At 35.3% G+C, this 14179-nt stretch overlaps 1 protein-coding gene across 1 annotated transcript in view; it reads right to left on the bottom strand.

Annotated features, from left to right (window-relative positions):
* Positions 1-14179, bottom strand: part of LOC101735883 (paired mesoderm homeobox protein 2A) — a 43376-nt gene continuing 29197 nt past the window's right edge. The window contains exons 3-4 of the mRNA XM_038014847.2: positions 4170-4386; positions 1-950 (exon numbers count right to left, since the gene is read on the bottom strand). Of these exons, the coding sequence (XP_037870775.1) occupies positions 754-950; positions 4170-4386 (414 nt within the window). The 3' untranslated portion in view covers positions 1-753. The remainder of the gene's footprint in view (positions 951-4169; positions 4387-14179) is intronic.

Raw genomic sequence — 14179 nt, forward strand, 5'->3', positions numbered from 1 at the left:
TGACTAAGCGACAATGCGTGAACTTTACAGTAGACTAATTTAAAGTTGAAATACCTGAAAACAAAATTTATTTTAACGAATCTAGCTGTAGTAGAATCTAGCTAATAGCTGTAGGATTGAAATGATTTTAATAGACCTAGAAATATATATTTTTTGCGTATCGAATATGGTTATTGCCTATCATTTATGTACAAAGCAGTTATTGTCGCTTAGTCACGTTTGCCTTTCAAGCGTCGAATTATATTTTTTATTGCCCTTGTAGGCAGACGAGCATACGGCCCACCTGATGGTAAGTGGTTACCGTCGCCCATGGACTTCAGCAATGCCAGGAGCAGAGCCAAGCCGCTGCCTACCGTTAAGTACTCTCCACAAGCCTCGTTTGAAGAAGGATATATCATAGCGCTCGGGAAACACCGTGGAGGGGAGCTCATTCCCAAACCGGATGGTACGGATGGAATGTTCAGTTTAATACTTCAATGACATCCCATTCATATTTTCTGGCATAGATTCTGGCTTTGTGGAAATTATGATGGAATTCAAATCCCGTAGTGTTTGGATACTATACGATCCACTTAAAAAGAAACCAAACATTTCATTTCATTTCATTTATGTGATGACTATGTATGTTTTATTTATATATTATATTTGGCTAATAACATTTCCGCAGCTCTGTTCGGAATAAGAAGCAACGCTCCAGTGCGTGGTAGCACATTGCTTTTCTAGTAAGAATACTGACTAGATGTAAGATTTCCATTAGAAAAGGTGATTGTTCGTCTTAGCCAGGGTACCGAGATGATCAGAGAGTAAATAGTTGTGGGGCGCCAGGAGCGGGAAGCCTGAGGGTTGTCGCAGGAGACCGCATCCTCCAGTCCATTTTCCGCCGGTACCACTCACCGGGGGCAGTTCATTCACTCCACCAACGCCGTTTAATTCTTCGCATAATTTGTTTGCTATAAAATGAAAATAATATTTTATTATATACATATATGTATTTTGCACAATCACTGGTGGTAGGACCTCTTGGGAGTCCGCAAGGGTAGGTACCACCACCCTGCCTATTTCCGCCATGAAGCAGTAATCCGTTTCGGTTCGAAGGGTGGGGTAGCCGTTGTAACTATACTGAGACCTTAGAACCTATATATCGAGGTGGGTGGCGCATTTACGTTGTAGATGTCTATGGGCTCCAGTAACCACTTAACACCAGGTGGGCTGTGAGCTCGTCCATCCATCTAAGCAATAAAAAAAAATAATAATAATAATAAATAATAATAATAAAGATCATTTATTGCCTTTCACATCATAAAATGAAATAGAAAAAAAAAGAAAAGCAAAAAAAAGAGAAAAAGGCAAAAGGAGGTGGCTCAGCTATTGCTGTTCAAGGTTGATAAATTGAACAGCGCTGATTTTCAGTCACCCCCGTTTCCCTTTGGTTCTTTGCGGGAATGAAGACTCTGTACGTGTGTACATACTCAGAATATGATATAAATTAGTAAAATTAGTAAATTATAAAAATTTAAGAAAAAACAAAATAAAAATCAAATTAAATGGTGAACCCGAAAACAAAACCAAAAATTTAAGAAAAAAACAAAACAAAAATCAAATTAAATGGTGAACCCGAATACAAAACATAATAAGCACACAGTAATAACAACCTGTGGGCAGCTTAAAAAAAATAAAAAAAAAAAAAAAATTTAATAAAAGGAAGTTTTCACAAGTTTTCACATAATCGAGCATAAAATAATTTCATACAACTTATCATCATAATACATGAAATCCTAACAAACAAAATATAAACTTTAAGATGTAGTGATTCGATTAAAAAAAAAAACTCACTACCTTCAAATATTCAAGAAACATAAAAATGCCGGTATGACGATCAGTATTTTCACAGTTACTTTAAGCAATAAAAGTTTAACATTAATCAAAGTTCGCGACATTCAGAAACCTCAAAGTTATATCCGACAACAGCGTCACTCGAACGATCGACTGTGCCGTCTCTCCAACAACCAAAACAAGCACAACTTGTGCATACAAATCTGCTCGAATACGAAATCAGACTGCAGCTCGACGGGCGAGCATGAAATAATCGTGGTAACACAATTAAGCGCTAATCATCTAATCCTTGCCGCGCTGCTCCATTGTTTATACAAGCCTGAGTGACAATCGCGCGCACAATTAGCGCAAATGAGCCGAAGTGAAAATCTGGCGGGTGGCGGTAATGTGATTAATTCGGCCGCTAGTCCCCTATTAGTCGGTGAACCACGGGGTCTAAAACTGACGATCTATTCTTAGATAATATTCACTATAATTTATTATCCATATAGCTTTCACACAGCAGACACAAATCAACTATATTTATAGGAATATACAGCTAAACTAGGTAACGGGCTATATTCTACTTTATAAGTTTATAAACTAGGCAACGGGCTATATTAGTTTATTCCACTGACGACGTAAAAGGCTTCGACAAAAGAAATCTCTTGAAAAAGACTAATCTGTAAATTGGAGGACCTGTCGTATAATGTCATTAAGTTAAGACAGTAATATCAATCGTTGTAACCGTAAAACGTATGGATTCTAAGTGTATTGCATTCAAAACATTAAAAAGGGACAGAATGTGTGAATAAATGCATAAAAAACATCTCGTATGCGGAAAACAAAAATCAATAAATAAAAGAAAAACAAAGACGTGCTACAATAAAACACTTAAGTTAAATTCCAATACGCAACTTTATTTTATCTAAACTCCAGAACAGTTCTTTTAAGGCTGAAAAATCTATGATTCTATCTTTATGATTAGTAATAGCTTTGTACGAGTGACTTGTAAAAGTGTTTTCCAAGGTAGAGCTTTGGGAATTTTTAAGTATCTAAATTTATTTCATATTTTTATAAGAAACCAGACTACACAACCTTAAATCGGTTGTAAACGTTTTTTGAGTAAACTAAACAAAATGAAGCAATTCGTGAAAATCTGTAAAATAATTAAAAATATGTATGTAGTGCGTAGGTACCTAAATAAATAAATTCATTCTATTTTTCCAATTTAGTTACTGTTTCTTACTTTGTCGTTATAGCTATATATGTGTATACATATTTATATTTTTGTAATGTTCCATTTTTGAACAGTGATATTTATAAAAAAGCAGTATAAAAATTGAATTAAAAATAATATGTAGCCGACATGTGGTTTCTAAATTTAAAATCCACTAATTCTAACAGTCGCGCTTATTCTGACGAAAGCAGCCTTGTTGTTTGCGCCCACGCAAACATTGTGTGAACTGAAATAACGCAATCGGCTCCTCCCATTGGTCCGAGAGTCTGAATCATTCAGCTATAATTCCAACGATCGTTGTAACATCGGAAAGAATCGCGTGGCTTATAATGGCATTCGACAAATAAATAAAAAATGCATATAAATTTTCTTTTTGTAAAAGATTTTTGCAGAATTTATGGTATTTATTCATTTCGTGATATTACGAATTGTAACTACATATGTTGCATTAAAAGAGTTAGGATATTGCTTCATGATAAATGTCGAGTTATAAAAACTGTACGACCTTTTGTTAGTTAGAAACAAGAGCAACCATGATGTGCCTCTAGTTTCGTTCACTAATACATTTATGCAAGCTGATGAATAAAATCTTAACAATTACTCGTAGGTACATTTTTAATCTTGGCAAGTCTTTTGAAATCGTAGTCACCATTATTTAAATAGCAGCTCTTGTCGCTGAAAATTAAGAGGAGATAATATTAAAGTCATCAATTATAAGCTTGTCAGCAATTAGCGCTGCAAAGGTCGAGATTGTACTGATGAAAAACAAATTCATGGTTCACGTCGTAAGAAAACGCCCGTTTTTCTCTAAGTATATAACGTTGTCCTTGTCAACAAAAGTACATTTCTGTTGTTAATTCGATTAGAAATACTAAAAATTTTGTAAATAGCTTACATCGTTTGTGTTTTTATATGAAGTTGTACTGTTATAACTATAATTTTTATCACAGCTCCATTAAAATTATTATCATTGTTTTAAGCCACAAAAATTCAATAATAGTGAATTTCTAATAACTGCTTTGAATGTCGTCACGCTTTCGTTTTTGGACCGTAAAGGTTTTGATCGCCCTACTGCTAATGAGATAGGACTCACAAAGATAGTATGACGTTAAGTTACCTGCAGATGTGATAGGTTTCAAGTCTGGTGGTGAAAGGTGCGGCAGTGCGTGATGGGCGGGTTGCGGGACAGGGGCGGAAGGGGCTGGGTGCGGTGATGGCGCCGGTGACGAGGGTTTGTCTCTCTTGCCCTCTGCCTTCACTGGAGCCTCACCCGCCTTCTGCTGAGCCAGTCTTTCTTGCTTACGAAACTTTGCACGCCGATTTTGAAACCACACCTGAAATACAAACGCTTTAGTTACCTTTCTAATTGAGTTAACCTTGCATACGCTGTCATGTCAACGTTTGGAGATGAGATTAATGTACATACATATATAATAGTATGCATGTTTAGACTCGTGGTCAGTGTACAAAGATTATGAGTGAATATCAGATGCATATGATATTATGTATATCGCGTCAACACACGAAATTATTTTAGGTCCAGATAACTTTATTAAATTTAAAAAATAACAATAAACAGAAAAAGTTGGAGCCTTACCAACGACTATTTGAAGCTTAACTAACTTGTTATCATTAGGTAAGGCTTTTTTTATTTAAAGATAAAACCCGGATAAAACGTATCACGTATAAAACGTACAATCCATCAGAACGACAACGGTAAAGCAACTTAAACAAAACTGAGCACGACAGAAACAAAAAAAAAACATAATGAAAACGTCAAAAGCGAACGTGGACCCGATAAGCAAACAAAGTTAGCGTCCGACCCGCCTAATGGGAACGCATCCCGTGCATCGCGCGCCAATTTTAATGCAAACCGTTTTATATTCGTTCCGATGCGCGCAAATCCGAATTGATCATAATTCGATTTGGCGCTACAGATAATTGCAACTGCCACTGGCGCTGATTGGGCAATGTCACGAATAAAAAAGGTTCGTTCATTGATGCGCACCGTTTTTCTCCGTACTGACTGGTCTCACAAAGGCACGCACGTACTTTTACGACTGTTTGTATTCATTATGTCAATATATATAGAGAACTTTTTTGAAGACATTAAACGTATCAGATAAAAATAAATTTAAGTAAGCATTTCAGTTAACAGTATAAAAAAAAATCGCTGAAAACTGAGAAACACATGAGAACGTCTAGAATGTTTACGGACTGTACATTAATAATAATTAGTAACATGAACGCCCACGTATCTCTATGAATATTTTCCTTGGCAATGATCGAGACCGACGTTAATGACCTGATAACATTCTAGAAACAAATCGAAACTTTATTATCTAGTTGTGAGATAAGTGTTATGATGAATTAACATCCCACGAATACATCACATATAATTGTCATTAAATCAAAGAAGTGTTTCCGCGTTATTTCCTCACTATTATAATTGATATTCAGACACACCTGACAGTGATCAAATCCAAACTTGACATTGAAACACAAGATCTATGGATGCCACTTTTGGCTACGTGTAGGTTGTTTAGCATCGTAAGTCAGTGCAGGGCACAGCTGCACATTGGCATTGGCATTGGCTGGAACATCCGGGATATAAATTCGTGATCAATTTGACAACTACCATACATTAAATAATAAATAATATAGATTTATTTCATGTGACATCACTGCAAGCAAATCAAGATGCCAAATACGAACTTAAGTAGATTTTATGCTAATAAGTAATTCTTATCTTCCTAGGTGAGTGATTTTACGTGTTATCAGCTCGAATATAAACATTATTTCATCATTAGATAATCACATCAAGGCATCAATAATCACAATACAGTGATGGAGAGAATGATAATCCCTGTTCATTTGCCCACTGAGTTTCTCGCCGGGTCTTCTCAGTGGGTCGCGTTTCCGATCCGCTGGTAGATTCTGCCAAACACTGCTCTTGCTAAGGTCCGTGTTAGCAACATTTCCGGTTTAAGCTCCGAGAGCTCACCTAGACGCTAAGGTAAAGCTGAAATAGCCTCCCAAGGATATCAGCATAGGTAGGAAAAAAACCTATTCACTTAAAAAATCACACAAATTCATATTATTTTACAAACAAACGAATATTTGATAACCGAAGCTTTAAATACTAATATTGCCTAGTCGCTACGTCAATATATTGTAATCTTATTTTTCTCGTTCCGTGATCTCTGAGATTGAAAGTTAAAATCTACTCATTTATTTCAGCAGAAAAATTGTGTTTGATCTATAAACGAACTCTGAAACGACTAAAATTCATCGTTTTATTGTATGTAACAGGAAATCTGCGCCTTCGAGTGGAAAGGTCCCGCGAACATACGTGCCCGGGTTAGACAAGCGCCGGGGCACGCCGGCGTCGACTAACGAACACACGGCCCGCTTGATTGGAGTTAGCGAGGTACTCCGATCGCCCGAGGCACACAGCCTTCCGCATTATTTCCGAATCGAAAAAAATCAAAGCTCCCACAACGTACGCGGCATCCGCAAACAAACAAATAATACAGATTCCGCCGCCAATACAAATGAGTACCGATACGACGGCGAGCGGAATGCGAAGTCGAAGTGTAGTCGAGCAAGGGCCAGAAGCAAATAAACGTCCGCCGATGTGTTTGTAGGAATTTGTTACGATGTTTATCTTATGCTGCGCGTGTTTCTTACGTAAACAGAAGCCTGAAATTTTCTTGAAATCGGAGTTTTTGATCCGTAATAGTCCGAAAAGTAAATCGTTAGAAAGTTGCTAAATAACAGAGTGCAAAATTACACGGGTAACATTATTACAATACAAAAAGCTATTACGGCACATTCAAATTACATTTAGAAGCACTTAGACTTTATGATTCGTTCATTAAGACCCAACAAAAGAAGGAGAGAGAGATCGTCCAAGGAACAGATGGATCGAAGGAACGAAATAATAGCAAGAGCAGGAAAAGAATGCAGATGGAAGGCAAGAGATAGGAAAAAGTGGAGTGAGCTGGAGGAGGCCTATAGCTTGATGGGCTTCCAACAACAGAATAAGGTTGCAATTTTAAGAAAAATCTGTTTGTAACCTGTTCTTAGAAATAAAAGGCTTATTATCATTTCAATAACCCAGTCAGTAAAAAAACTATTCAATAGATTATTATAAGTGCGTATGTTTTTTTTATTGAGCTCACGGCCCACCTGGTGTTAAGTGGTTACCGGAGCCCATAGACATCTACAACGTAAATACCGCCACCCTTGAGATATGAGTTCTAGGGTCTCAGTATAGTTACAACGGCTGCCCCATCCTTCAAACCTCAACGCGTTACAGCTTCACGGTAGAAATAGGCAGGGTGATGGTACCTACCGGTGCGGACTCACGAGACGTCTTGCCACCAATAAATTTACGTACAGAATGGTGGCATTTTGTTTATTCCCACAACGAAGCAGTCATGCATTGTAGTTTGACGAATAGGGTCGCCCATAAACAATAAAATTAAGACATATTCCTCTTTTCACAATGTGAAAAACAGCATTCATATTGTGATGAGTATGGGTTCCTCATCGTTCACTACACACGAAGTCAATGATGAGGTCATTCACCTACCTCTGTAATAAATAAATTTTTTTTTTTAAAGGAACCTATATATGCTATGAAAGTACAATATTGAAGAATATGTACGTATTAAGATACATACATACATATATCCTATTCGTTAAAATGGCCAATGCAAATCATGTTTGACTTCTGTCCTCCGCGTAAACATTTTGAACACATTAATAAAATATACGATAAATAATGAGCAAGCAATTAAGCCAGTTCGGAACAATCGAGCGTAGCATCAAAATGCACTCTGCAAATGAATGAACCGAATCGTACGAGGGCAGCCTGTGCGGTGCACCCGATACAATGTAGCGTAATGTAATTAAGCACAAACGTCAAACTGTGCAGATGCCATCTTATCATAATCGATTACGGCGAACGAGGTTAATTAAATTAAAAATGTTTTGACAATAATGAGCAGTAAACTTAGGATCTTTTTGGAGTATTTCAAACTGAAAAAGAAATCAAAGAAAACATATGAATTTTAATCGAATATTACCTACAGAAAAATCTTTATTATTGAAGATATAAATTGATTACCGATATACTATTAATTATTTTTATTAAGTGCAGATTTATGTTGATTAGAACGGCTGGACCGATTTGACTACTTTTGGTCTTGAATTATTTGTGGAAGTCCAGAGAAGGTTTAAAAGGTAGATAAATATGAAAATGCTCGGAATTAAATAAAAATAACAATTTTGTTTTCCCTTTGATGTGTACCTCGTCGGACGGATTCTTTTTGTTTGTTTTAAGTTTATTTTATACAAAAGTTTAGGTATTTTATTTATCGATTGAGGCATTACGAAGTCTACCGGATCAGCTAGTATAAAATAAAAATAATAATAGGTGCACTGGACTAAATGTATATGTTTATTTTTACAAAACTTTATTGTTGTTTGAACAAGTTAACCGCACAGTTCTGCAAGCTAGCAAAGGGTAGTTTAATACAGTATGAACTGCAAACAGAGGCCAGCGACAATGGTTTAGTATTAAAATAAACAAGCTCGTGCGTTGCCATGTGGCGCGCTGTGGCGAGCAAACATCAAATAAGCTAATGCATTCAGGAGGGTCGACACTTCGACCAATCTCGACTCTTCGCAAACCTGTGTGTCTCGGCTTCAGCTGCAACAGGCGTAATGGTAACTGTATCAATCGTAATCTAATATGTTTGCAAAGTTTTATTAATACGCTTTTATTAGCTTCAGACGTATATATGTTAGTATGTAACGGAATCTTTGAATATGATTTTGACCCCCTTCAAAACGTCGGATTAACTCGAAATTTAGTATACTTATTAAGGACCGATGACAATTCAATATTAAAAAAAAATGAAGAAAAAAATTAAAAAAATTGTGATTCAACTAAGAAATGAAAAATAAATAATAGTTAAAAAAAACTAACAAAAATTAATTAACAAAAACTAATAGAAAATAAATTTTAATAAATTTGAATTAAAAATAGTGTAAGAAAAAATGATTTTATTCTAAAAAAGCGTGGGGTGCATGGTATCAGTAGTTATAAATATTTTATGAACAGATATGAGTAGAAGGGTTATTTTGATAATATCCTGAAAAGCACCCCACGCTTTTTTACAATAAAATAATTTGTTCTTACACTATTTTTAATTCAAATTTATTAAAATTCATTATTTATTTTTTTGTTGGATTTTCTATAAAAACGTATTTTGTTAGTTTTTTTAAACTATTATTTATTTTTCCAAGTTTTTATTTTTTTATTGCAAAAACAGGAGAAGAGCTCACCGCACACCTAGTGTTAAGGATCACTGGAGCCCATAGACATCAAGCACATGCCGCGGCCCATCTTGAGACATGAATTCGTCTAGGTTTCAGTTTTTACAGTACAACGACTGCTCCATCTTTCAAACTAGAGTGATGGTACCAACCCGTCCGGGCTTCCAAGACGCCCTACCACCAGTAGGCCTTAATTGTATTGTACGAGTACAACGACTGTCATACCTTTACAAGCCGGAACTAACTGTTTTGCAGCAAATATAGGATGGCAGTCCAGGTCGTAATTCGTACAACAGGTAATCAAGCAAATACCGTGTGTTATAATTTTATTACAAATTAACTGAGTCCCGCGATGTTACGCGCGGTTATTTTGGTACCGCGGGTGACGCCGCAGGACGAAGCTAGTCTAAAAAAAGTAGCCTAAGTTATACCTTATATCATCAGCTACCTATCAATGAAAGTCCCGTCAAAATCGTTCCAGCCGTTTCAGAGATTAGCCGGAACAAACAGACAGACAGACGGACAAACAAAATTTTAAAAAAATGTTTATTTGGTATATGTGCTGCGTACGCACTTACGCATTTAGTAAAAGTGATTATTTTATTATTACAAACAGACACTCCAATTTTATTTATTTGTATAGATTTACATCGTATCACTTATATATAAAAATCCTATGATTTTGAGGTCAATTTGTATTACAACTACATAAAAAAAAATCACTAAATATGTTGAAATTAATCTTTTGGAGACAATTTCGATAAAAAGATTTAATTACCTATTTTTTCTTAAATAAAATATCAGGAAATTTTACGTAGGTACTTAAATTGTACGCTCTAGCCGAAAGTAAGTGACGAAACCGGTGGGATAATTCATTTGAATTTTCTCGTCCTAAAACAAAACCACAATAAGATTAAGGTGTGTTTGCACGTTCAACTAGTTCGCCGGAAGGTTGGGATCGCTCTTTATTTGACACGTTGTCAGAGGGCTTATTTGGTTCTCGAGGCGTATGAAAAACGTGAGGTCGCCCGGAATGATCTAATTGTATTCATTAGTCGGGCCAGAGCGCGCAAATATTGACTGTGCTGGCTCCACGGCTCGCCTGCTGCTCGACGCTATTCTCCACTTTAACACTTTGATCTTTATAAGCAAATTTACAGGGTAACTGAAAATTTTACATCACATTTTCGACAATGTAAATTTAAAAGGAATGTTTTTTTTTTTGGATTGGCTGCCATGTCAAGACGCTTTTTTTTTAAATAACACAAATTAAAAATGCGTGTTTTGCGTACTAATAATTCATGTACTACGTTCCAGTACTAAATCCGTCCGAGCGCCGCCGAAATAGTCCCATATACTACCAGCAAATAGGAAGGCGGGAAAAAGTACTAAATTTGTCGCTTACTGAATAAATCATCCGTAAGGTGGTACATGGTACCGAAAATTTAAGAATAATAACAAACAATGAAGCAAACTTCGAATGCCTATTGATAATACAGAGTAAATCAATCGTCAGCGGGGCGGTCGAGGGCGATCAAACATCGCGAACACACCCCCCTGTTTATACTTACACGATGAAAAGGCAACACCGAACGCCCCGGAATAATATTAGCTACCCTCAATAATCTATCCAATATTATCGAGCCGCAAGAAAAAACATCCTGTGACACACCAAGATAAAGTCGTTTTCAGTTCGCAGCCTAAACGTCGCGTCCGTCATTTTAATGTCCATTGTATTTTTTACTAACCGGTAACATGTGTTAACATTTGATGATAATCCTGGATTAACACATCATAATAAAGAGATGAATGCATCGTTTATTCAAGCCGTATGTCGGCCCATTCGACAGTGTTTAGCGTAACTGACAGGTGCGATGACGTTATCCAACTACATAATTAAATCCATTAAATCTCGTACAATTATAATTTATTCAACACAAGCACTGCTATAAAAAAAAAGAATCAGATAAATGTTGGGACTTTCATTATATTAGTATTAGAGAGTTCCGTATTTAATACCATAATTGAATATTCGTAATTAATATTTTTAGTGTTTTTAGTAATAGAGGACTATTTACCTACACGAATTTGATTGATTGAAAATTTCATTTGCTTGCTTCTTCGAATATGTGCCTAAAATGATTTAGTCTTGTTCTTACTTTCGGACCTACTTTTTGTCACAAATTGGACGATTATATTTTTCGAAGTTCTTATCAATTTTTTTGGTTAATAGGTTAAATAACAAAATCGTTCAGTACCTTTATCTATCGATCATGTTGTAGGTATTTGAAAGCTTGAGTGTTGTCTATAATAAAATTGGAAACGGTGCTTATACCTTATCAAAAAAGTCAATAACAAAATTTAATTCACTAAAATGAAATACTTAAAGTAATCCAAATCTTCAGGTGATATGTTGTCAAGTGATATCAAATTTCGAATATTGGGTGAACACTATTTATTCAAATTTGCAACAATAAAAATAATCGTAGAAATTTAGAATCTTAAAAATATTAAAAATGTTAAATAAAACAAAAATAAAAAAAACATTTAAAGTAAAAATATAATGAGGGCAATATATATAACACGCAAGGGGTCACATTTGTACAATTACATTTTTTTGAAATTAAATTATTCAAAACAACTTTAAGCCGAGAAATAATTTTGGAACGAAGTTCCTTATGGGACGATGCGGAGGGGTACCACGACCGGGAAAAAACGTCCGTAACGTAAGATTTTTATTAGTAGTACGTGCAGTGTACGACTTAAATTTGTAATAACGTACAAATTGGTAATGCACACAGTGTACGACTTAGCTTTGTAATAAGTACAAAAAATAACATATTTTTTATCATTCATTGACCACGATCTCAGAGCGTTCGTTTGCGCAATACACTAACTCTTATGCAAACAACCGTGAATGAAGTGTACCACAATAAGTTCGCACGTTCCCGAATGACCGTGGGTTGTTGCGAAACCTCCAGTTTTAATTTCTTTATACCTCGAATAGGACTTAAAATTATTATTATAAATAAGGAACTTCGTCCCTATCCGGTGTCCCACGACACCACACATCTTTTTTTTTATTGCCCGTGTAGGCAGACGAACATACAGCCCACCTGATGGTAAGTGGTTACTGTCGCAAATGGACTTCAGCAATGCGAATGAGCAGAGCCACGCTGCCTACCGTTATATTTTTAGCGGAACTCTCGTAAATCACAATTAATTATTTGTCCAAATCACGTTCGCTTTATAATCAGACACAGTTAGATCTATAAACAAAGACAAAATTGAATTCGTTCGAAACATCTGCCGATCGCTATCGGTTATTTGTCGTGTCGCGTGCCGTGATCGTCCCTGATTATTCGAGTATTGTCTCGCGGAAGCAACTAACGCTACACCGATCATGATGATTCGTCAAAATCGATTCAAATCTGTTACATTTTTAATTGAAACGACAAGGGGTGTCGGGATGTACAGCCACTGTCGATTACAAAAATGATTAATTGTTTTTAGTGGCTTCCGTACTGGGTACGTCAAAGCGTTTGCCTTAACAGATTCAATCTTATTTTAATAGATTGGACCCGACCTGATATTCAATTTTCTATCTTTGTCAAAATTAATAAGTCTAACAAATTATTACTGTTTTTTGTTTAGGAAATACCCTTCATATTTTACCGATCAAAGTTTTACCGGTGATAATGTTTTCTATTAATTAAAAAGCCACCGCTGTGACATAAAGAGACATGAAATCGAAATCTTATTTGTTTTGATAAGGTAATCGGAATGCGTGGATTTTTTTCTGTACAAAATATAATGAAAAGACACCACTAGCATCTATCTCAAGAATAGGCGTTATATATGATATAAGCCCGCGTACATTTTTCATAGACCAACAAGCTCGTTGCAATATAAATATATAATTTTGAGCACGATGGTTTAAACAAGCAATGCTAAGCATGGCGCGTCTTGACTACTCTTGACATTTATTAACATTTTGCAATTGCATTTAACAAATCTGTAAGACAAATACAAAGTGCGTTTAATTGTGGAAAATGTTTCAATTAATAAGTAACTTAAAAATCCACAAAACGAGCAAGCTCATGATTTAATCATAATGTTTTCAGTTAATAGTTGGATGGTATATTTTTACAAAGCACCGCGTAATGGACAACGAAGAGTAATGGACCGTGTGGTGATACTCCGGGCACATCTGTCGCTAGTACGACACCATAGAAATAAAATTCGTATTTGTATTTTATATACTGGCATAAAGTGAATCTTTACCAATATTAATACGCTTTTATTAGCTTCAGACGTATGTATGTTAGTATGTAACGGAATGTTTGAACATGATTTTGACCCCCTTCAAAACGTCGGATTAACTTGAAATTTGGTATACTTATAAAGGATCGATGACATTTCAATATTAAAAAAAATTTAAAAAATTGAAATTCAACTAAAAAATGAAAAATAAATAATAGTTTAAAATAGCTTTTTTTACAATAAGATCATTTTTTCTTACACTATTTTTAATTCAAACTTATTAAGATTTATTTTCTATTTTTAGTGGGATTTTCTATATAAGCGTTTTTTTTTTGTTTTTTTAAACTATTATTTATTTTAAAGCAGAAGTTTGTCTGTTTGTTACTTAATCATACAAAGAAGTTTAAAAAAAAAAACATTTTATTAGCAAAGACACATAGAATTCTATTCATCATGGTATATGACCCGGGCACCGTCGCCTATATCTGCTATAATAAATACGACAGTTTGTTCTCT

This window comes from Bombyx mori, chromosome 13, assembly GCF_030269925.1.
Source record: "Bombyx mori chromosome 13, ASM3026992v2".
NCBI classification, from domain to species: domain Eukaryota; kingdom Metazoa; phylum Arthropoda; class Insecta; order Lepidoptera; family Bombycidae; genus Bombyx; species Bombyx mori.